Source organism: Semicossyphus pulcher, unplaced genomic scaffold, assembly GCF_022749685.1.
Source record: "Semicossyphus pulcher isolate SPU_LCO1_2020_fin unplaced genomic scaffold, fSemPul1.0.p SCAF_9, whole genome shotgun sequence".
In the NCBI taxonomy this organism is placed as follows: domain Eukaryota; kingdom Metazoa; phylum Chordata; class Actinopteri; order Labriformes; family Labridae; genus Semicossyphus; species Semicossyphus pulcher.
In genome coordinates this window covers 32,265,099-32,291,019 of record NW_027211770.1, presented here as the reverse complement: position 1 = coordinate 32,291,019, position 25,921 = coordinate 32,265,099, and the positions used below count along the sequence as shown (strand labels likewise).

General features: G+C 43.3%; 1 protein-coding gene across 1 annotated transcript in view; it reads right to left on the bottom strand.

Moving 5' to 3' along the window:
• Positions 1-25,921, bottom strand: part of cpne4a (copine IVa) — a 69,175-nt gene that overhangs the window by 28,717 nt on the left and 14,537 nt on the right. The window contains exons 3-7 of the mRNA XM_069655542.1: positions 17,158-17,337; positions 12,137-12,208; positions 10,457-10,531; positions 9,665-9,748; positions 8,426-8,515 (exon numbers count right to left, since the gene is read on the bottom strand). Coding sequence (XP_069511643.1) covers positions 8,426-8,515; positions 9,665-9,748; positions 10,457-10,531; positions 12,137-12,208; positions 17,158-17,337 — 501 coding nt within the window. The remainder of the gene's footprint in view (positions 1-8,425; positions 8,516-9,664; positions 9,749-10,456; positions 10,532-12,136; positions 12,209-17,157; positions 17,338-25,921) is intronic.

Sequence of the window (25,921 nt, the reverse complement as noted above, 5' to 3'; positions counted from 1 at the left end):
AGGTTTCTGTTCCACATTTCTGTTGCAGGTTTCTGTTGCAGGTTTCTGCTGCAGGTTTCTGTTGCAGGTTTTTGTTCCAGGTTTCTGTTCCAGGTTTCTGTTCCAGATTTCTGTTCCAGATTTCTGTTCCAGGTTTCTGTTCCAGGATTTCTGTTCCACGTTTCTGTTCCAGGTTTCTGTTCCAGGTTTCTGTTCCACATTTCTGTTCCAGGTTTCTGTTCCAGGATTTCTGTTCCAGGATTTCTGTTCCAGGATTTTTGTTCCAGGTTTCTGCTGCAGGTTTCTGTTGCAGGTTTCTGCTGCAGGTTTCTGTTGCAGGTTTTTGTTCCAGGTTTCTGTTGCAGGTTTTTGTTCCAGGTTTCTGTTCCAGGATTTCTGTTCCAGGATTTCTGTTCCAGGATTTTTGTTCCAGGTTTCTGCTGCAGGTTTCTGTTGCAGGTTTTTGTTCCAGGTTTCTGTTGCAGGTTTTTGTTCCAGGTTTCTGTTCCAGGTTTCTGTTGCAGGTTTCTGCTGCAGGTTTCTGCTGCAGGTTTCTGTTGCAGGTTTTTGTTCCAGGTTTCTGTTCCAGGATTTTTGTTCCAGGTTTCTGTTCCAGGATTTCTGTTCCACGTTTCTGTTCCAGGTTTCTGTTGCAGGTTTTTGTTCCAGGTTTTTGTTCCAGGTTTCTGTTCCAGATTTCTGTTCCAGGTTTTTGTTCCACGTTTCTGTTCCAGATTTCTGCTGCAGGTTTCTGTTCCACGTTTCTGTTCCACATTTCTGTTCCAGGATTTCTGTTCCAGGTTTCTGCTGCAGGTTTCTGTTCCAGGTTTCTGCTGCAGGTTTCTGTTCCAGGATTTCTGTTCCACATTTCTGTTCCAGGTTTTTGTTCCAGGTTTTTGTTCCAGGTTTCTGTTCCAGATTTCTGTTCCAGGATTTTTGTTCCAGGTTTCTGCTGCAGGTTTCTGTTCCAGGTTTTTGTTCCAGGTTTCTGTTCCAGATTTCTGTTCCAGGTTTTTGTTCCAGGTTTCTGTTCCAGATTTCTGCTGCAGGTTTCTGTTCCACATTTCTGTTCCAGGTTTTTGTTCCAGGATTTCTGTTCCACGTTTCTGTTCCAGATTTCTGTTCCAGGTTTCTGTTCCACATTTCTGTTCCAGGTTTCTGTTGCAGGATTTCTGTTCCAGGATTTCTGTTCCAGGATTTTTGTTCCAGGTTTCTGCTGCAGGTTTCTGTTGCAGGTTTCTGCTGCAGGTTTCTGTTGCAGGTTTTTGTTCCAGGTTTCTGTTGCAGGTTTTTGTTCCAGGTTTCTGTTCCAGGATTTCTGTTCCAGGATTTCTGTTCCAGGATTTTTGTTCCAGGTTTCTGCTGCAGGTTTCTGCTGCAGGTTTCTGTTCCACATTTCTGTTCCAGGTTTTTGTTCCAGGTTTTTGTTCCAGGTTTCTGTTCCAGATTTCTGTTCCAGGTTTCTGTTCCACATTTCTGTTCCAGGTTTCTGTTGCAGGTTTCTGCTGCAGGTTTCTGTTCCAGGTTTCTGTTCCAGGTTTCTGTTCCAGGTTTCTGTTCCAGATTTCTGCTGCAGGTTTCTGTTCCACATTTCTGTTCCAGGTTTTTGTTCCAGGTTTCTGTTCCAGGATTTCTGTTCCACGTTTCTGTTCCAGGTTTCTGTTGCAGGTTTTTGTTCCAGGTTTTTGTTCCAGGTTTCTGTTCCAGATTTCTGTTCCAGGTTTTTGTTCCAGGATTTCTGTTCCACGTTTCTGTTCCAGGTTTCTGTTCCAGGTTTCTGTTCCACATTTCTGTTCCAGGTTTCTGTTCCAGGATTTCTGTTCCAGGATTTTTGTTCCAGGTTTCTGCTGCAGGTTTCTGCTGCAGGTTTCTGTTCCACATTTCTGTTCCAGGTTTTTGTTCCAGGTTTTTGTTCCAGGTTTCTGTTCCAGATTTCTGTTCCAGGTTTCTGTTCCACATTTCTGTTCCAGGTTTCTGTTGCAGGTTTCTGCTGCAGGTTTCTGTTCCAGGTTTCTGTTCCAGGTTTCTGTTCCAGGTTTCTGTTCCAGATTTCTGCTGCAGGTTTCTGTTCCACATTTCTGTTCCAGGTTTTTGTTCCAGGTTTCTGTTCCAGGATTTCTGTTCCACGTTTCTGTTCCAGGTTTCTGTTGCAGGTTTTTGTTCCAGGTTTTTGTTCCAGGTTTCTGTTCCAGATTTCTGTTCCAGGTTTTTGTTCCAGGATTTCTGTTCCACGTTTCTGTTCCAGGTTTCTGTTCCAGGTTTCTGTTCCACATTTCTGTTCCAGGTTTCTGTTCCAGGATTTCTGTTCCAGGATTTCTGTTCCAGGATTTTTGTTCCAGGTTTCTGCTGCAGGTTTCTGTTGCAGGTTTCTGCTGCAGGTTTCTGTTGCAGGTTTTTGTTCCAGGTTTCTGTTGCAGGTTTCTGTTCCACATTTCTGTTCCAGGTTTCTGTTCCAGGATTTTTGTTCCAGGTTTCTGTTCCAGGATTTCTGTTCCACATTTCTGTTCCAGGTTTTTGTTCCAGGTTTTTGTTCCAGGTTTCTGTTCCAGATTTCTGTTCCAGGTTTCTGTTCCACATTTCTGTTCCAGGTTTCTGTTGCAGGTTTCTGCTGCAGGTTTCTGTTCCAGGGTTCTGTTCCAGGATTTCTGTTCCAGGATTTCTGTTCCAGGATTTTTGTTCCAGGTTTCTGCTGCAGGTTTCTGTTGCAGGTTTCTGTTCCAGGTTTCTGTTCCAGATTTCTGTTCCAGGTTTTTGTTCCAGGATTTCTGTTCCACGTTTCTGTTCCAGGTTTCTGTTCCAGGTTTCTGTTCCACATTTCTGTTCCAGGTTTCTGTTCCACATTTCTGTTCCAGGTTTCTGTTCCAGGATTTCTGTTCCAGGATTTCTGTTCCAGGATTTTTGTTCCAGGTTTCTGCTGCAGGTTTCTGTTGCAGGTTTCTGCTGCAGGTTTCTGTTGCAGGTTTTTGTTCCAGGTTTCTGTTGCAGGTTTCTGTTCCACATTTCTGTTCCAGGTTTCTGTTCCAGGATTTTTGTTCCAGGTTTCTGTTCCAGGATTTCTGTTCCACATTTCTGTTCCAGGTTTTTGTTCCAGGTTTTTGTTCCAGGTTTCTGTTCCAGATTTCTGTTGCAGGTTTCTGTTCCACATTTCTGTTCCAGGTTTCTGTTGCAGGTTTCTGCTGCAGGTTTCTGTTGCAGGTTTTTGTTCCAGGTTTCTGTTCCAGGTTTCTGTTCCAGATTTCTGTTCCAGGATTTCTGTTCCACGTTTCTGTTCCAGGTTTCTGTTCCAGGTTTCTGTTCCACATTTCTGTTCCAGGTTTCTGTTCCAGGTTTCTGTTCCAGGATTTCTGTTCCACGTTTCTGTTCCAGGTTTCTGTTGCAGGTTTTTGTTCCAGGTTTTTGTTCCAGGTTTCTGTTCCAGATTTCTGTTCCAGGTTTTTGTTCCACGTTTCTGTTCCAGATTTCTGCTGCAGGTTTCTGTTCCACATTTCTGTTCCAGGTTTTTGTTCCAGGTTTCTGTTCCAGGATTTCTGTTCCAGGTTTCTGTTCCAGGATTTCTGTTCCACGTTTCTGTTCCAGATTTCTGCCTGTTAAACGTGTTTCTGTCTCATGTTGGTCTAATCATAAAGCGCAGAGGATGCTCTGCACCTGGCGCTTCAGGAGATCACGTTGGTGTGATTCGGTGCAATAAAAATAAATATTGATTGTTATATTTTTTTAGGTCTTCATTGAGTCAGGCAGACGGATGACAACTTCCTGTCAGCAGAGGAAAAACAAACAAACAGGATGCCAGGATCGTGAGCTCCTGTTGCTCTCTCGTGTTTCCTCGCTGTGTGAAGTTGTGATTGTAAACTTCGTCACAGAGAACGCTGAATCTGCGTCTGGTTGGTCTGACGTGACTCACTGCTGGCCTCATGCACTGCTCTGCTCTCAGCCTCTACAATCATTAAACAAACAGCAGGTTTCCCTCCACAATAAGAGCTCAAAATGTGGCCCTTTATGATGTAAAGAACCAGGAGAACATGGAGTGCTCGCTGGACTTCAGACCTGAAGTATCTCACACACAGTTTATGCTGTATTACATTTACAATGAAACACAGGTGAGCTCTGCTGGGTGGAGATTGAATCCTCCTGCAGTCTGTGTGCTCAGAGTTTCCTCTCATCGTCCTCCTGACCGTCTCTGCTGGAGGTCAGTGACCCTCTAAATTCATCTCCTGCTGCTGACAGGGGGCCCAACCTCTGGCCCCCGGGCTGATTGAAGGACCTCGGGTTTAAATATGGACAGAAAAGAAAAGCGGACAGAACAGAGGAGGAATCTGTTTCCTCTGCTGCATCACAGTTTATAAAGAACAACTCATCTTTGAGACTAATTAACTAAACTAGTTAATGTGTTGGTGCTGTTTACATTTCAAAATAAAAGTCTTTTTCTCTTATATATCCAACAGACAGGAAGAGCTGTCAGATTGACCTGCAGCAGCCAATCAGACGTCCTCTTTTAGACTGGAGCCACCATGAACATTGACTGATACGAGAGACACTGGCCCTCATTTATCAAACGAACAGAAAACCGTGCGTACGACCATTTCCACGCAAGCTCCGGCATTTATCAATTTGGACGTGAGCGGAAGCTACGATCAATCTCACGTCAGGTCTGAGCTCGTGTACGCAAATCTGAGTCTGTGGATTTGCTGAGTCAGCTTGATTTTACTGAAAGTAATTATTAAACAAACCTCAAAATTATTGAAATAATAATAATAATAATCAAAGTGTTTTTTATTGATTTTCATACTCAAACATCCCATTCAAAACAAGATAACAGGACTCAAAATATACATCACAAATACAGGTCTTAACTACAGACAAACAGTAACAAGACAGATCATACTAGTACCAGACATCAAACATACCCACCACCTACGTGGTCCAGATGCTCTCGGGTTAAAATAAATAGGTAAATAGAAATGACAAGAATGACAACAATAATAATAATAGTGATAGTTAAAAAAAAAAAAAAATAATAATAATAATGATAATAAAAATTAAATTAAATTAGATTAAATTAAAATAAATAAAAATAAGAAAAAGGAGAAAGAGAAGGGGGGGGGGGGGGGTCAGAAGCTGCCAGTTATGTTGGAGCAGACGAGAGCTCCTGTTCAAAATGAGAAATAAAAGGCTGCCAGACCTTAGAGAATCTCTTAGAGTTTCCCTGCAACGTACGTCTAAGGTGCTCTAATTTAAGGTGTGCCATCACCTCCTCTATCCATCGTTTGTGAGATGGCGGTGTTGCCTTTATCCAGTTAAATAGAATCAATCTCCTGGCCAACAATGAAGAGAATGCTATTACTTTCCTTTGAGCAGTCGTTAGTTGTGCTTCCCCTGGTGCCACACCAAAGATGGCTGCCAGAGGGCCGGGCTCTATATTTTTGTTATAAATGGATGAGAAGGTTTTAAAAATGTTGGTCCAAAAGTCTTTCAGCCTGGGACAAGACCAGAACATGTGGCATATGTTGGCTGGCACCTGTTTACATCTAGGGCAAGTCGGATCAGCCCCCTGATATATTCTTGCCAGTTTGTCCCTTGAAAAATGAAGTCTGTGTAACACTTTAAACTGTATCAATCCGTGTCTAACACATACAGAAGAAGAGTGTATTAGTTCTACTGCCCATCTCCAGTCAACCTCCGATATGTCCAACTCTAACTCTTCTTCCCATTTCCTTTTTATGTAATCAAGGGATGGGGAAGCCACCTTCTGGATATTCACATAGATCCTGGAAACCATCCCTTTAAGAGTCCGGTTCGTATCCAATAGCTCATCTATCCATCCACTCCGTGGTAGTGCGAGGGATGAAGAGAATGTTTTTTCACAAATTCTCGAACTTGAAAATATCTGAGGTAGTTAGTCTTTGAGGGGATTCCATACTCCTTCTCCAGTTGAGCAGCAGACATGAATACCCCATCTTTAAAAAGATTTTTAACACATTCCACCCCAGCTCTATACCATTCCCTAAACGCTGTTCCCCCAAGGGCCGGGGAAAACAAATGATTGCCACAGACGGGAGCAGATAGGAGGGCGTTTCTGTTTTTAAAATGCGTTCTGAACTGGACCCAGATTTTGATAGAGTCCTGTACAACAGGGTTGTTTGTGTAAAGGTGTTTGCTTAAGGGCAGAGGAGCGCAGACCAGGGAGCGTAGGGACACCGGGCTAGATGCATATCTTTCCATATGTACCCACACTGGGGTTTCATCGTCATCTAACTGCGAGACCCAAAACAACAGCTTATGTACATTAGCAGCCCAATAATAGTGCATATAATTTGGTAAAGCCAGGCCTCCCTCCTCTCTCTGTCTCTCAAGGAACTCTCTTCTTATCCGGGGGACTGTTTTTTTAAAGGTGGATGTACATTTATTCAGTTCTTTAAAAAATGATTTAGGAATGAAAACTGGAATTGTCTGGAACAAATAGAGGAACCGTGGCATTACATTCATTTTAACAGTGTTTATCTTCCCTGCTAATGATAGGGGGAGAGATGACCACCTTTCCATATCTAATTTTGCCTTATCCAGTGTTACTTTAAAGTAATAATAAATCTTTGTATTTACTTGTCACATTAACACCCAAGTAGGTGAATTTATCTTTATGTGTTGTGAAAGGATAGGCCTGGAATGATAGTCTCCTCGCCTGCTTATTAATTGGGAAAAGAACACTTTTCTCTAGATTAATTTTATAACCCGAAACCTTCCCAAAGTCTTCAATAATATCCAGAGCCACCGGGATGCTTGGGACAGGGTTCGACAGGAAAAGGAGGAGGTCATCGGCGTATAGAGAAAGTTTATGGTTTTGCATCCCCCTGTGTATTCCCCCAAGTCCAGCAGCATTCCTCAGCATTATTGCAAGAGGCTCAATTGCCATATCAAAGAGCAGGGGTGACAAGGGGCACCCCTACCTTGTTCCCCGAAACAGAGGAAAAGGTTCAGATATTATATTGTTTGTTCTTACCATAGCCTGGGGGTTTGCATATATTATCTCAATCCATGAACGGAATTTAGGACCAAATCCGAATTTCTCAAGAGCCGTGAACAGATAGAAATACTCTATTCTATCAAAGGCTTTGTGGGCATCTAGGGATATCACAATCTCAGGCTCAATGTTATCTTCAGCAGTGTACATCACATTGAAAAGGCGACGGAGGTTACTGGAGAGTTGTCTACCAGCAACAAACCCTGTCTGGTCAGGATGTATTATCTTACTTATAACAGGCTCAATCCTAGCTGCCAATACTTTGGTTAATATCTTATAATCACAGCCAAGTAAACTCACTGGGTGGTACGATTCACATTTAAGTGGATCCTTATTTTTCTTAAGGAGCACAGAGATCATAGCCTGTGACATTGTTTGAGGCAAAGTTTTTTTATCAAGGACCTCCTCATATACTCTACAGAGTAGGGGTATCAGTTTAGGCACAAATGTTTTATAAAATTCACTCGGCGCTTTACCTGTCTTCATATTGCGAATTGCATTATCTATCTCCCTTGCAGTCAGAGGTCCCTCTAATCTATCCCTAAAATTTGAAATAATAAATACAAGCAGAAATCTGTGTTTGCAAATGAACTCAAAATAGCCTATGGTAAAATTGTGCAATTGTTTTTGAGCGCAGGTTCAACAGTGCGCACACACGCACACGGGTCACAGTGGAGCGCTGCTTCGGGTTGCTCAAGGGCAGGTGGCTCCGTCTTGGACCAGCGGGGGGAACACTGCTGTATACCCCAGAGAAAGTGTGCGACATTATTTTGGCCTGTTTTGCACAACATTGCATTAGTAAATGGAGTGCCTTTAGATGTGCCGGCGCAGCCAGAGGAACCAATGCCCAGGGAACCGTGGCAGCACAGCCTCCACTGGGGGCTACACGGAGGAGACAGGACCTCATCAATCGCTTTTAAAATGTAAAGTTTACCTTAAACTTCTGCAAACGCGCTGCAGTATTTAATCAGTAATGTGATGAAGGATCCTAGGTGAAATTGGCTAAAGGCATACTAAACACAGACAATGGACAACATTTAGTCATTTAAACATTTTATTATGGCTTTTTTAGGGTTTCGTTAATTTCTTTTAATGTGTTATTTATTGCCTCAAGTGTGCCGACAACTGAGGCAGCGCAGCACGGGGGGCAGAGGGCACGCGCTCGCTCTCTGCAGCCTGACTCGGTGGGTCTGGCTCAGTGGGACCGCTCTGGGGAGGAGAGCTGGCCGACATACTGCTGGTGCCTGGCTCTGAAACATTTAAACATACAATAGAAATGTATACGCATATAACATGTGTAAGCCTAATTATTTGTAAGAAATTTGTAAGTTATTGAGAATTTTAATCAAACCCCAGCCAGAGCGCGCGTGCGAGCGTGCGTGCGTGTGTGCGTGCGTGTGTGCGTGCGTGCGTGCGTGCGTGTGTGTGTACCTGCAGCTTGCGTTCGTGGTCTCCGCTGCAGAGCGAGTTGAGTGAAACTTTGAAGGTTTTCCACACCGGGTTCAGATTGTTCATAACAGTCTGAAACAAACAGAGAGGAGGTGACACAGCTTTGAGTCTTAGCATTGATGTAAGAACAAAGATGGTCGAACAGGAAGTGGTCAATAAACTTCATCCCATTCATGAAATGAAATGACACTACAAAGAGAGCTTTGGTGAATCTTGTACGAGAGAGTGCTGCTGTCCTCCAAACTGTGAGGACGAAGGTAAAGCAGACGGAGCTCCTGCAGGAGACGACACGTTGTTGGGAAACAAATCTGACCTTTCAGGAGGGACAGTCTCAGGTGGGCAGAGTGAAAAGAGTGAGAAGCAGCTGCTGTAATTTGATAAGACTTATGATTCAGAGAGTTAGATGGACTTCCTAAAGTGTGCAAAAGCTGCTTTAAACTGGTTTCATCGTCCAACAGAGCGCTCAGGAACAGTTCACCGTCAGTGTCCAAAACAATCTGAGAATGTACTTATTTCTGTTTTATAAAAGTGCCCCTGAAATATTCTAAATGCACTAATGTTTTGCCACAGGGGCAAACGTTGTCCTTACTAAGGTTGTTTGTATTTCCTGCACCGTTTGCACCGCAGCTGTGTCCCAGTCCAGCGGCTGCATACTGTGAAGGGCGTGTCTGAAGGCGCGTCGAAGGCTGTCCCTTTTCAAAGGCTACTCCAGATGCGTCCTCCTTTTCCCGGGCCGTGAAGGATCCATCGGATCCTTCGTGGCCCAACATATGAGATTCATTGCCCACCAATTCAAACGAGAAGCAGCCGAGGAATACTGTCAACGTTTTTGGTTTCAACTCGATCGAATAGCTCGAGACGCACACGTTAAGAAAATGAAATGATCTTAAAGATAACAGGTTACGCTACGTGACGTTAGTTATGATAGCTAGTTAGCCTGCTAGCTACCTGTTGCTAGGCAACAGACAGACTCCTTTCAGTTCGGCCTTAGCGTCTACACAGGCTGACTCATCCTCTGTGCACCGCGTCCTTCACAGGATGCAGCGCCTGAGACACAGCTCGTAGGTGCCTCACGGTATTCAGTCAGCGAGCTAACCGTTAGCATAAATTATAATAATAATAATAAAAAGGGCAAAAACAAGTTTAGTTTAGAGATTTAAACAAAAAACTCTTTCTGACAGTAAAGTGTCAGTGTGTGTGTCACTGTGTGTATATTTGTACCTCAGTTCTGTAGACGAGCTGCAGCGTGGCGTCATCGTTCAGCCTGTAGATCTCCAGAAACGGGTCCGATTTACTGAAGAAGTCCTGCACACACGCACGCATGCATGCACGCATGCACACACGCACGCACGCACGCACGCACATGGTTTTAAAGAGAGTAGAACAACAAACAGAGAAACTGGATAAACACAAGAACAACATTGATCCACGTTCTCGGCAGCGACATGTGAGCATGAACATCACAGGTTTGTTTCAGTTCGCTCGTCTACTTTAGCTTTTTGCTACAGCTCACTTTGACTTCTCTGACTCTCATATGAAAAGGATCATTGGCTGACTGATTGTTAATGGGTCAGTGGTTTATAACTTTGTAGCTTACAGGTGACGGGAAACTCAAACCAGTCAACACATTAAAAGTCTGAAAAGCAGGAGGATGAAGTGAACGATTCAGTTTTATGTTCCATCAGAAAGCTTTGTGTTAGAGACACACCTGTGTCTGCTTCCTGTTTCTCTGAGTCACTTTATAAACTCGTAATACCACAAACAGACTGGAGATGTGTTCACTGACAGCAGCTTCCAGACCACGCTTCCTTTTCAAACTATACACAGTGAAATGTGTCGACTCAGCAGACGTCTGGAGAATCATCAGAGACATGAAACACACACTGGACTGTCACAGCTGTCACCTGTCTGTACACCTGAGGAGGAGAATCAGGTAGGAGTCTGTTCTGTCTGAGCTGCGAGAAACAACATAACATACCACACACACACACACACACACACACACACACACACCTTGTCGTCCAGTTTCCTGGCACTGAAGGACAGCTCGATGTAGTCGTCGTTTCCTGTCAGCTCCTCTGCTGTGATCTGAACACACATAAACATGAACACATGAACACATGAACACATGAACATATGATTCCCTGTAGCAGAGGGAGAGAGCTGTTTCTGCGGATGGTCAGTCACAGGTAGCCCCGCCCTAACCCCTCCCCTCTCCCTGCTCTGTGTGACTCTCAATGGGAGCATCAGAGACTAAATGAACATCATGCTGTGTTGAAGAAGAAACTAGAGACTGAGACCATAAAGTCATTAGGAACATGTTTACTGAGGGAATACATCAGGAGAGGAGGAGGAGCATGTTCTCATAGACTTCTATAGGATCACAGAATCAGTGGAGTCGCCCCCTGCTGGACACTAGAGAGAGTGCAGGTTTAGGACACAGTTCTACACATTTGTCTTTTCCCCTGCAGTATGAACACGTTCACATCTGATCATCTGATCAGTTAGATTACATAAACAGGATCATAAATATTAACAGCAGACAGAGGAGACGCCTGCAGGTTTACACGATGAACAGAAATATATTCAGTTTGTTCTCCTGTAAACACAAACAACCTGAAGGGAAGGAGGGAGGAGGAGGAGAGAGGGATAAAGGAAGGAGAGAGAAGGCAGAAAGATGTGAATACACAAGGAAGTAAAGAAGAAAGGAAGACAAAAAGAGGAAAAAATAACAGAAAGGACAAAGGGATGGAGGAATGGGAGAAAAAAAGAAAGAAAAAGGCATGGGGCAAGGAAGAAAGGAAAGAAGGAAGGAAGGAAGAGGCCAAAGTAAGGAGGGATGGATGGAATGAAGGAATAAAGGAAGAAGGAGGATTAGGAGGGATGGAGGGGAAAAAGGAAAAGACGAAAGAAGGAACGATGGAGTGAATGAAGAAAGAAAAGAAAGATAGAGGGAGAGAAGTAAAAACATAAGGAAGTAAGGAAACAAAGAAGGAAGGAAGGAGAGGAAGTAAGAAATGAAAGGATGGGATCGAATAAAAAGGAAAGAGGGAAGAACAACAAGAATGAAAGAAAGACAGAAAGGAACAAAAAGTGACAGAAAATAAGGAAATGAGAGCTCCGGCTGACTTCCTGCTCAGAAATCCTTTCAAAATAAATCCCCTGAGCCGTCAGATGTGCGCAGAGGTGCAGAGAAACATCAGAGGAGGATTTTCCAGCTAAACGGAGAAATAATCCGTCAGAGAGGAGATCCTGCCGCTCCGGATCACAGGATCAGAGTCCTGATGGGAAAACCACAGAACCAACAAGAACACGACTTCCTGAACCAAAAATACTACTTCCTGTCTGACGGAGGATTTCAAAGAGTCACAAACTGTGGACAAAAAATATCTTTGTGCTGAGACAGAAAGAGGAAATCAGCAGCCACATGATGCTCTGATGGAAGGATGGAAGGAAGGAAGGAGGGAAGGAGGGAAGGGAGAAAGGAAGGAAGCGAGGAAGTAGGGAAGGGAGAGAGAGAGAGAAAGGATGGGAGGAGGGAAGGAAGAGAGAGAGAGAGAGAGTGGAAGGAAGAAGGATAGAAGAGAGAGAGAGTTGAAGTAAGGAGGAAGGATGGAAGAGAGAGAGAGTGAGGAAGGAAGGGAAAAGACAGAAGAGCAACAGGAAGTGAAGGAGGAGAGAGGTGCAGCTCACCGTGATGATGGCTTTCCCCACCGTGCCTCCAGGTCTCAGCAGAGCTTTGGACAGTTTCCTCTGATGGACGATCTACACACACACACACACACACACACACACACAGACACACACACACACACACGCACACACACACACACACACACACACACACACACACACACACACACACACAGACACACACACACACACACACACACACACACACAAAGTCCAAGTGAACACACAGGTAAGCACAGACACACACACGTTTCAGGGCCTGACAGATGTGACAAATAAGTGCCACAACATTTGAGAACTCACAAAGTCTGACTTACAGACGCTCAAATTTCCCATCTGCATGTGTGAACCTGAAGTAACCAGCTATGACTTACAAACATAGACTGTATAAAAAGATGGACGACATGACAGCTCCCTAAAAGTGAAGCCAAACCCTCTCTATCGCCCCCTGCTGCCTGGCTGCAGTATAGCTCATAAAGCCCGCCTCCTCCATGTTAACAGATGGGACATGAGTCAAACTATAAAATCAAAATACACGTCAAATACATTTTTCTCAAACATGGTTTCTGTCATTATAGCTAGTTCTTATCCTGCTGATTTATGTCAGTGTTCATTTTCTGACAAGTTTATTTATTTTTGATAAGTTATTTGATGCTGTCAAAATGATGATTGACAGCTCTGTTGACATACTAGGTTCCGGGTGAGCAGAGCGGAGGACGATCCGCGAGTGGAGACGTAACTAAAACAATCACTACAGTCACTGAAGTTTCCATACCTGTGAACTTTAACCTCAGACCAACACAAGAAGCTGTCCTGCTGTTAAACACGCCGGCGTGCGGGATCCTTGCTGTAAGTTAAGTGTGTGTTTGGGTTAGCGGAAGTGGCTACGGCCGCTTCACTCGCCGATCTCTACTGCGCAGACTCTGGCTCCGTATGACGTCACCATCGTAAGATGGCAGCGCCTATCACAGGGGCTGTTTTGGCATCAATTACGTACAATGGGAGCAGATGGAGACGCGTCGTCCATCTATATATACAGTCATTGCTTACAAACTGTCACCGTTTCTTTACGCCTCAGCTGACCATCCAATCAGAGATTGACTGAGATCACAAATAAAATGTATGAATGCATTTCCACTTAGGACTTCCGTATTTTTTAGACCAGATTTAAGGATAAAAATCAGAAGTAGGTTTAAAGGTCAAAGGTTAAATTAAAACAAACTCAATAAATGACGTACAGGAAGCATGTGACTTAAAGTAAAGAATTCATGACATGTGGAGCGATGACGAGCCGATAACTTTCCAATATGACGCGTTTATCCTCCTTTTGTTGAGCGTGCAGCTCCTGTAGTGAGGGGGCAAACTCCACCCTGCACCATCAGAATCCTGCAACAGGAGCTGAAGCCCCGCCCCCTCTCCCAGCTTCTGTTTCCAGTATCTCCTTCGTGTTTCCTCCAGGCGTGTGAGCTCCGTGTCTCTGCAGCCATCTGTCGGTGGAGGAGCTGGCAGAGGAAGCGAGCGACGCTGCTGGCAGAGAACGAAACGAGGAGACGGAGACGAGGAGGAAGTTCCCCGGCTCAGCTTTCCAACCGTCGTCTGAGTGTTTCATCACAGACTTCTTCTTCTCTGCTCGTTAAAACTCCTCCAACACGACAAACTGAGAAGGGTCTGCGGGAAACCCAGAGAGCGTGCGCACACAGAGACTTCCTGATGAGAAGCTTCAGATTATAATGAGAGCAGCAGCAGATGGACAACCATGAAGATCTGTGATTCTTCTTCTCACACTGCTGAGAGACTGACACTCCTCTTTCTGCTCCTCTTACTGCTGTTATTAAAGAGTGTCTGACATTTTAGCTGAAGCCTTAATCTTGTCTTAACCCCACTTTTAAACTCGTTAAAACTTTAGATTTGTGAATATTATCCCAGAGAATTCTTAAAATACAGTCTCAAACAAAAAGGTCTCTCTGTCTCTCTTTTCTGTCATGTTGTCAAAGAGAAAGACGGTTTTTCAAGCGGAAACAGACGTCACATCAAAGCCACCAGACTCCACTGACAAAAACAGTCATTTTACCTAGCACACTACAGGAGTTGCTGCTCTACTGCAGCCTCAATCAGTCCTCTTGTTTGTGTAATTGAGTGGATTTGTCTTTTTGAAAGTTTAGTTCAGATCATCACAGTATTTGTGTAACACACAATAACACGAACAAAACAACCATTTGAGGCAGCAGTAGATTAACACTTCCTGTGTTCTGTGAGCTTAAATCAGTGTTTTTCTGAATGGAGTCTGGTGTGTGTGCAGAGAGCGATGTAACGTCTGTGTGTGGTTAAAACAATCATCTTCCTCTGTAACAAAAAGGTCTATCTCTGTAGGGATCCCTTCTGTCATGTTGTCACACACTTAGAAGAACAATCTGAGCCTGTCAGTGGAAACAACAGGAACTTTTAGTGGACGACCTTTGACCCATCAAGGATTATGTTGCAGCCATTACAGCCTGTTTCACTGCTGCAGGATGAACACATCTCCTGGAGACTTTATTGGAGTATTTTCATGGTGCTATATTGCATGTTTTTCCTTCAGTAAACGGTCTGTGTCTCCCACTCTAAGAAAGGTCATCTTTATCTCTGTTTCAAATATTTACATTCCAACCAAAACGTTTAAAAAATCCAAGAAACTTTAGAAGAGCTGAAATACAGCTGGTGCTGCAGGCGGAGGAATAATGGTTTATTTGAGTTTTCTTCTGTCAGATTTTCATCTTGGTTGTGAATCCTTTGTGTGTGTGACAGCTTCAGCGCTGAGCAGAGCGAGCTGCGGTGTGTGTTACTGTCAGGGTTTGTTTTCAGGCTATCGTCTCGGAGGTTCAGGCTGTGATGGAGGTTTTTATTTCCTCCTAAAAAAACATCAACGTTCATATTTTTAACAATTATCTTTTCAAAAACTGAAGACACAAAAGAAAAGTTTATTCTGCCTCTGGTTCCTGTGTTCGTGAAGTTTAGAAGACACACACACACACACACACACACACACACAAATCGGACAGATCTCTCTGTTCATTTATTGTCGAGCTTGTCTGTTTTTTAGTTTAGAGACATATAAACCAGTAAATCTGTTTAGAATTTGGAAATAAAGCGCTCAAGAAAAAATCTCTCTGTTCTTTGAACTGAAAGCTGAACTTGATTTGTTCCCTGCGATGAAAATTGGGTCTCTGCCGTGTTCCGTCTGCGCCCACAGGAAGCGTGTCTGGTCCGCAGCACAGCGGAGCGCTGGGCCGAACATCAATGCTAACAGAGCAACACACAAACTACAGCTCAGTTTGCACCTCGAGGTTGATCATCTGCTCATTTGGAAATCGTTCCGTGATTTTTGTGCTTCTACCATGGAGGAGTACAAAACTTAAAGTGTTCTTTTTTCGTGATTTCAATTTGTTGCATTGTGTTCAGTGTGTTTTATGTTGAAATGACCGGATGCTGAATGCTGCTTTCGTGTGTGACGTCCTGTTTGGAACGATCTGCTCTGTCGAGCTTGAGGCGTGTTTGAAGCGGCCTCCGTCATAAATAGACCCGGCACATATCAGGATGATTATTAAGAGATGAAAACATATTTAAGAGTTAATCCTTGAAATGATTGACGGTATGAAGGAGTTTATTCCTGCTGGTTTAGTTTTTTTAACATTTAAAGCAGAAGATGTGAAAGTCCAGGAGGTTCAGACAGGAAGGTTTCTTTTCCTTTTCTTGTATGAAGAGACTTTTCTGATCGACAGCTGAGACGCTGCTGCAGACCTTGAACACCTTTCTTAATGTTCTTTTCTGTTCAAGGTGACTGAAGAAACTGCAGGTAAAAGAAACAGTGTGTTTCTCAAAGATCTGAAGGTGAGTTACACAGCTCGTGTCAAAAACCTTTCTGTTCCACTCTTAGCTGACGCGACTCTGCAGGGCCGCATCCGAGAAGCTGAATGACAGAGAGCACGTTAAACAATTGCCACAGAGTGGATCGTGTTTGTGGTGGATCTCATTAGAGGTGCTATCACAACATTAAGATGTTTGGCAACCGGATACTTGCAGCAGTGATGTCTTGGGTCTGTCGCCACCGTCAATCAGCAGGGCGATCACGATGACAGCGCTGTGACGCAGTGTGCCGTGTCACTGGATGTCCCCCCCACACGCTCACTTCAGTGATGGAGCGGTTCCCCCGGTGTTGTGGGTGTAGTTAACACATCTCATTTCACTGTCCCACTCTGCCCATCATCACTAAGACTGTTTTTTTTTTCTCACGCTTTTTTTTGGATCAACCAATCACAGCGTTTGAAAGACTGTGTCATACCTAGCAACGGGGTCAGCCACGCCTCCTCACTAAGATAAACGTCTCAGTCTCTTCCTGAGTCACTCTGAGAGTGTTCCTGAATCACTCCTAAGCTAGGACTCCATGCTGGGTGTTTAAGTTAGGTTAGGCCCAGATCACTAAGTGCAGTTCCTCTGGTGTCCACTTGAGGCTGTCTCCAGCAGTGAGTCAGTCCCCATAGAGCCCCATGTTAAACTTTACAGCAGAAATAAACATGTTTACAGCCTGGTACAAAAAACAGTTTGGGTCTCTATAGCTCATTTCTCTCTTCATGACAACTGTACGGGGAGAATCTTTATACAGCTCACCTGTTTACATTATATTAAGGCTTAAAGTGATGCAGCATTAGGGGCGTGGCCTCTTTGAGTGACAGCTGGGAGCTGCTAGCTGTCTGCTAGGTGTCCCCTCAGCTAACTCAGTCACTGAACGTAACCTCTGGGCCGTGTTTGTGCTGTTGGAGACTTTTGGAGATTTTGGTTTGATAACTCAGCGTCTGCTTACTCCTCCCCTCTCTTTAGCTCCGCCCTCATGTCCAAATATGGTAAAAAAACAGCATGGTAGGATCCAAAATGCTGAATTCTAGGCTTCCAAAAAGTGAGTTAACAAACAATGATTGACGTCACAGGTTACACAGTTGGTGCTGAATGAGACACTTTCATGTCACCAAGTGGAGCAGGTGTCTCACCTGTCCCAGCGTGCACTCCACTGACCCCAGGAAGTCGGCCTCCTTCAGGCCGTTGTGGCTGCTGTTGATGTCGTACAGCTCGAAGCGCAGACGCTGCACCTCTTCAAAATAAAAGTCCAGAGTGAAAACCTTGGAGTAGGTGGGGTTCACACAGCTGCGGATCACCTCCGTCCGGTCCACCTGCAGCACACACACACACACACACACACACACACACACACACACACACACAGAGGATTTAACTTTCTGTTTCAAAGAGGAACACATGATGATGAGCAGCGAGAAGAATCAGGAACTCAAATTCGATTTCTTTGACATGAAAATGTTTCATTTTTGTTTTTATGACTCATGCTGAGAACTCGAGGACTCGACGCGTCCTGAGTCGAGTCCATCGGGTCAGAACGTGATGACAGAGAGAGCGATGAAGCTCTCAGCCTCGTCCTCCTCGCTGCTCTCAGATGGTGTTCAGGCTGAGTTTCACTCATTGCTTCATTAAAGTTTGTCTGAAGGAGCTGAAAATAAACCCGTCATGGAGCGTGACGTCCCGCTGACCCTGCTTTATCGAGCTGTTATTTTAAATTTGTCCATGAAGACACAAGAAGACAGAAAAGAAGAAGAAGTGTTTCTTTACGTTTCTCAGTAACGAGCTGAAGTTTGTGTTTTATACTTTTCATTATTCCTGCTGTTTGCCACCTGTGTGTCTGTCTCTGCTCCTTTATGAGCTGCTTTTATTCGTCTGTTTGATTCCAGCAGCGACAGCTTTCCTCCCGAGAGCCTCTGAACTTTCTGCTCATCACAAACACAACCGGCAGTTTACAGGTTCTCAGAGCCGCCTCGGTCTGAGCCCGCCGTTTTAACGAGTCTGAGGGGACGAGAGGAGACGACGACGATGACACGACTCAGGAGGAAACGTTTCTGCTCGTTTAACAGATCACAGAAAACACAGAGTGATGCAGCTGCTGACACACCTGAACACACACACACACACACACACGCACACACACACACACATGCACACACACACGCACACACACACAAAACACTATCTGAGTGTGTATGTCAGTTATCTAGCTTGACGCATAACTTCACCAGCTAACACGACAAATGGTGTTGATTTTGTAAATTATGTAGCAGAACAAAGCAAATGTGTAAAACTACCGATTGTTTTCTATTAGCCAGAATCATCGCATTACCTGGCTAGGCTAATGTTAGCCAGCCAGCTGTAAGCAAATCACAGTTGAGTAGATAACATCCGCTAACTCCCGCAGACTCCCGCGGCTGATCTGGCTGCTAACTGAGTAATTTGCCAGATCAAGCACAATGCCAGATCCATGCAGGGTATTTATGTTAGAGCTAGGTGCTTACCTCAGCAAGCTCGCTAACGTTATGACAACCAAAGTACTATCCGAGTGTGTATGTCGGTGTTGTCAGTCTAGCTGGACAAATAACTTCTCCAGCTAACATGATGCTAACTGAGGTATGATGACAAACAGTGATGATTTTGGACAACATGATGCCGGTCAATGAACACGACGCGTCAGTGAAAAGTAAACGGAGCCGGTGAGTCCCGAGACGGAGCATGCTCAGTTTCATGTGTCTGGATGCTCGCTCAGGTGTGCGAGTGTCTGCGCGAGCGCGTACGAGAAGGTTGACTGCAGTTCCCTCAACGGCCGACCGTGTCGCTAGGACTGAGGACTTTCTGAAAGTTACATATAGCACCTTTAAAATAAAACTAACAACAGAATTCCAACAGTGAAAATGTCGGAGCTCCCCCTTTTCGTCTGAATCCGATCATTTTTAAAAATTAAAACAAATGTTCAAAATCAAAACGTAAAAATCAATAAAGAGTGAAGACAGAAATAAATCCCAGAGAGAAGCTTTGACTGAAGACGTGGATTCTGTCCCACTTCTGTTTCTGTTCAGTTGTTTGCTTGTTGTCACAGTTCAGAGCACAAACACAAACGACGGCTTCACTCTTCAAGCTGCTCTTTTTCTCACATCTTCTCGAGTGAAGCAGAAACACCACAAACATAAAGTATGTTTTATATATCTGCTTAAAGTCTCTGAGTGGAGCAGAGGATTGTGGGGGACGTGTGAGTCTGCAGTGAGGTGCGAAGATTCAGATAAAAAAACCTTTTCACAGATTCATTAGATCTTTAATTAAAGCTCGGACTCCGATTTAGAACAAATGTAGTGATGGAGAACACGTGCGGCCTTCAGCCGAGAGATGAGTCACATTTATTGTTCACATATTTTCACTCTCGTGTCTTCTTCTTCAGATCTGAGATAAAAGTGTGTGTGTGTAACAGAGAAGAAAGACGTCACTGTGAAAGAAACAGAAGAAGAGAGAAACTTTCTGAATCAGTGAATGGAGGTCGGCTGTGATGTGACAGCAGCTGAAGAGAGGAACGCTTTGAGAAGCAGTGTTGAAAGATTCAAGACATCCAAGGACCCAAATGTCTCCAGAGATTTAGACTCACAATCAGAGATTAAACTTTGTTAGATCAGCGATTCAGAAACACAAACTCTGCTTGTTTACTGGATCAGACTCTCCTCTACATCTTCTTCTTCTTCCTCTACGTCTTCTTCTTCTTCCTCTACGTCGTCTTCTTCTTCCTCTACGTCTTTAGCATCTTCTTCCTCTACGTCTTCTTCTTCTTCCTCTACGTCTTCTTCTACTACAACATCTTTTTTGTTGTCTTCTCCGTCCCTTTCTAATTGTCTTCCTCTTCATCTTCAACATCTACGTCTCCACCTTCTTCCATTTCTTCTTCGTCCTCTTCTGTGTCTTAGTCTTTATCTTCTTCTTCGTCTCCTCAAACACAGCAGCGTGGTTTTGCACATGCAGGTCTCTGTGGTCGAGTCAGATTGGATCTCTGTTTACAGAATCTGTAGAGACGTGGACTTTAGGGATGGCAAGAGTTCTGCTTTCCTTCTGTTTAGACGTTCAAGTAAAGTGGCCAAATTAACAATAGCAAATAGGTAACTTCCTGTAAGATTTTCAAAATAATATTTGAGACACATTTCACTTTACATGAGTAATGACTTGAATCCAAAAGTAAAGAAAAAGAGAGCTGAGCAGCACAGAGAGAGGCTCAAGAAGGAAGAGTAGAAGAAGACGAGAGGAGGAGGAGTTTCTGTCCGTGTTGATGCTTCATCTTCAACAAACAGCAAGCAGCTAAAAATACACAGAGACATAAAGTGGGGCAATAAAACCAGGTCTGACCACACACACACACACACACACACACACTCAGAGATTCATGAGTGTGTGTGTGTGTGTGTGTGTGTGTGTGTGTGTGTGTGGGGTCGCCCTGGATATCTGCATGTATTAATGATTAGAAGAACAAAAACAGCTGATGGACTTTTTCTGATGAAAGCAGAATAAATATTGTTCTCATGTTGAAGTGAAGCAGAAGTGATTTTACAGCTCGTTTTGAATTCGTGCGACTGACAGAGTCTCTGTTGATGCACTTTAAATCTGAACAGCATGTCAGGGAGGGATTCACTCTTGTTAAACTTTGAGTGCAGAGTGAAAAGTAAGACATAGTTATCTTCCTGCAGCTTCAGAGGGAAATGTCACTCTGCATAAATTAACCATGTCATCTGTCTGATTTAATCCTGACAACAGACATCAGGACTCATTTCAGCATCCAGGTCACAATTCTGCAAGCGTCAGAGTCTGACGTGAACGGAAACCTGAAATCACCTCCGCATCAATTCTTGGGCGGACTCCACATGAGACATTAATGTTCGACAGACTCATGAACCAACCAGGAGGGCGTTCAGACCAGCACAGAGCTGCTGTTCAGGCAGGCGGCGCTGCAACAAGGAATTCAATAAACTGAAGAAGAGATAATGATGCAGATTGTCCGAGCAGAAACGCTCTCCGTGTTTCACTGAATTATTTCACTCTTGTTTCCTCCTTCCCCCGCTGGTATCCACATCAGCACCTGCAGCAGCACTCACTGTTCACATGCACAACGAGCTCTGCTTCTGCCTTTCATTTAAAAAAGACAATATTCAAACTAAGATGTTCACATGGTAAATCGTGATGAACCTTCTTGCGTACAAACTGTGATCGACCCCAGCATTACACACTGAAGAGAAACGAGAGGAAGGAGAGGCAAAGAGACTGTTACACCACTGCCACAGAGCAGCGACGTGTTCTATAATAGAAGAACCACGACAGCGTGATGACTGGGTCTGAACACGACGCATTAAGAGTTCTTGTCTCACTCAGATTATAATCCCTGCTGACACAGAGAGACAATAAAACATAGTACAACATGGCCGCAGAATAAACCAGACCACCGGGTGTTTCACTGCAGATGGTCACAACCAACATCCAACATCTAAAATCCAACATCCAACATCCAACATCACTCACCAAACATTCAAGATCCAACACCAAACATCAAACACCCAACATCTACCGTCAAATGTCAAACATCCAACACCAGACGCTAAAGCTAAACCAACATCCATCCATCCTAACGTCATGACAACAACCCGTAAAAGCCTTCACAAGCAGGATCTTTTTTTTTTTTACAGAATGAAGAGTTTGAGGGTGCAGGGCATGAAAAAGTTATTTTTCCTCTTCTGCTGTGCACACTGCAACGTCAGGTTTCCATAAAAACTATGAAGCCGCCTCCCTGTGATCATACAAATCACACAAAAGCTTCATGTCAGCATGGAGTATGTCATTTTCCCAAACAACAGCCAGCGGTGATCATTTCTGGGACAAACAGATTGCATTTCCTCTGGCTGCTTCACAATAAGAGTCACCCAGTGTTTCACTGAAATGCCAACAGCTTTGGCACTAGAGAAGATGATTTCATTACATGTTAAACAATGAATGTTGGAAAATAAAACGTGTGACACTAAAGAGTGCAACAAAAAATGTGAAAAACATGTTTTATGTATTCATCTGTTGTTCGGTTGGCTCGGCTATGTTCTTGCTTTCTTGGTGGATTTATGTCACTGGTTTTAGATTGTGTAAGTTTTAGTGTAATGGTTTGGTTTTGTGTAATTAGGAATTAAATCAATGCTGAGTCTTCTTGTACCTGAATTCTTTCTAATGTCCACTGTCAAACATCCACTATCAAACATCCACCATCAAACATCTACCGTCAAACATCCACCGTCAAACATCCACTATCAAATATACACCATCAAACATACACCATCAAACATCTACTATCAAACATCTGTCAAAAATCCACCATCAAACATCTACTGTCAAACATCTGTCAAAAATCCACCATCAAACATCCACCATCAAACATCTACCGTCAAACATCCACCGTCAAACATCCACTATCAAACATCTACCGTCAAAAATCCACCATCAAACATACACCATCAAACATCTACTATCAAACATACACCATCAAACATCTACTATCAAACATCTGTCAAAAATCCACCATCAAACATCCACCATCAAACATCTACCGTCAAACATCCACCGTCAAACATCTGTCAAAAATCCACCATCAAACATCCACCATCAAACATACACCATCAAACATCTGTCAAAAATCCACCATCAAACATCCACCATCAAACATCTACCGTCAAACATCCACCGTCAAACATCTACTATCAAACATCTGTCAAAAATCCACCATCAAACATCCACCATCAAACATCTACCGTCAAACATCCACCGTCAAACATCCACTATCAAACATCTACCGTCAAAAATCCACCATCAAACATACACCATCAAACATCTACTATCAAACATACACCATCAAACATCTACTATCAAACATCTACCGTCAAACATCCACCGTCAAACATCCACTATCAAACATCTGTCAAAAATCCACCATCAAACATCTACTATCAAACATCTGTCAAAAATCCACCATCAAACATCCACCATCAAACATCTACCGTCAAACATCCACCGTCAAACATCTACCGTCAAAAATCCACCGTCAAACATCTACCGTCAAACATCTACTATCAAACATCCACCATCAAACATCCACCATCAAACATCTACCGTCAAACATCCACTATCAAACATCCACTATCAAACATCTACCGTCAAAAATCCACCATCAAACATCCACCATCAAACATCTACTATCAAACATCTACTGTCAAAAATCCACCATCAAACATCCACTATCAAACATCCACCATCAAACATCCACTATCAAACATCTACCGTCAAACATCCACCATCAAACATCCACTATCAAACATCTACCGTCAAAAATCCACCATCAAACATCCACTATCAAACATCTACCGTCAAACATCCACCGTCAAACATCTACTATCAAACATCTACCGTCAAACATCCACCGTCAAACATCTACTATCAAACATCTGTCAAAAATCCACCATCAAACATCCACCATCAAACATCTACCGTCAAACATCCACCGTCAAACATCCACTATCAAACATCTACCGTCAAAAATCCACCATCAAACATACACCATCAAACATCTACTATCAAACATACACCATCAAACATCTACTATCAAACATCTACCGTCAAACATCCACCGTCAAACATCCACTATCAAACATCTGTCAAAAATCCACCATCAAACATCTACTATCAAACATCTGTCAAAAATCCACCATCAAACATCCACCATCAAACATCTACCGTCAAACATCCACCGTCAAACATCTACCGTCAAAAATCCACCGTCAAACATCTACCGTCAAACATCTACTATCAAACATCCACCATCAAACATCCACCATCAAACATCTACCGTCAAACATCCACTATCAAACATCCACTATCAAACATCTACCGTCAAAAATCCACCATCAAACATCCACCATCAAACATCTACTATCAAACATCTACTGTCAAAAATCCACCATCAAACATCCACTATCAAACATCCACCATCAAACATCCACTATCAAACATCTACCGTCAAACATCCACCATCAAACATCCACTATCAAACATCTACCGTCAAAAATCCACCATCAAACATCCACTATCAAACATCTACTGTCAAAAATCCACCATCAAACATCCACTATCAAACATCCACCATCAAACATCCACTATCAAACATCTACCGTCAAACATCCACCATCAAACATCCACCATCAAACATCTACCGTCAAACATCTACCGTCAAACATCCACCATCAAACATACACCATCAAACATCCACCATCAAACATACACCATCAAACATACACCATCAAACATCTACTATCAAACATCTACTGTCAAACATCTACTGTCAAAAATCCACCATCAAACATCCACTATCAAACATCCACCATCAAACATCCACTATCAAACATCTACCGTCAAACATCCACCATCAAACATCCACCGTCAAACATCTACCGTCAAACATCCACCGTCAAACATCTACCGTCAAACATCCACCATCAAACATCTACCGTCAAACATCCACCATCAAACATCCACCATCAAACATCCACTATCAAACATCTACCGTCAAACATCCACCATCAAACATCCACCATCAAACATCTACTATCAAACATCTACTATCAAACATCTACTGTCAAAAATCCACCATCAAACATCCACTATCAAACATCCACCATCAAACATCCACCATCAAACATCTACTATCAAACATCTACTATCAAACATCCACCATCAAACATCCACTATCAAACATCTACCGTCAAACATCCACCATCAAACATACACCATCAAACATCTACTATCAAACATCTACTATCAAACATCTACTGTCAAAAATCCACCATCAAACATCCACTATCAAACATCCACCATCAAACATCCACTATCAAACATCTACCGTCAAACATCCACCATCAAACATCCACCGTCAAACATCTACCGTCAAACATCCACCATCAAACATCTACCGTCAAACATCCACCATCAAACATCCACCATCAAACATCCACTATCAAACATCTACCGTCAAACATCCACCATCAAACATCCACCATCAAACATACACCATCAAACATCTACCGTCAAACATCTACTATCAAACATCCACCATCAAACATCCACTATCAAACATATACTATCAAACATCTACCGTCAAACATCCACCGTCAAACATACACCATCAAACATCTACTATCAAACATCTACTGTCAAAAATCCACCATCAAACATCTACCGTCAAAAATCCACCATCAAACATCCACCATCAAACATCCACCATCAAACATCCACTATCAAACATCCACCATCAAACATCCACTATCAAACATCCACCATCAAACATCCACCGTCAAACATCTACCGTCAAACATCCACCGTCAAACATCTACCGTCAAACATCCACCGTCAAACATCCACCATCAAACATCCACCATCAAACATCCACCATCAAACATCTACCGTCAAACATCTACTATCAAACATCCACCATCAAACATCCACCATCAAACATCCACTATCAAACATATACTATCAAACATCTACCGTCAAACATACACCATCAAACATCTATCAAACATCTACTGTCAAAAATCCACCATCAAACATCTACCGTCAAAAATCCACCATCAAACATCCACCATCAAACATCCACCGTCAAACATCTACCGTCAAACATCCACCATCAAACATCCACTATCAAACATCTACCATCAAAAGTCCAACATCCCACCTACACCATGCCCAAACATCCAACATCCAACACCCAGCATGAAACATGTAGCATCCAACATCCAACATCAGACCAGAGGGCTGCACAGATTTTTCACTAGCAGCTACAACAGACAGTAAAGATCTTAATTTCCA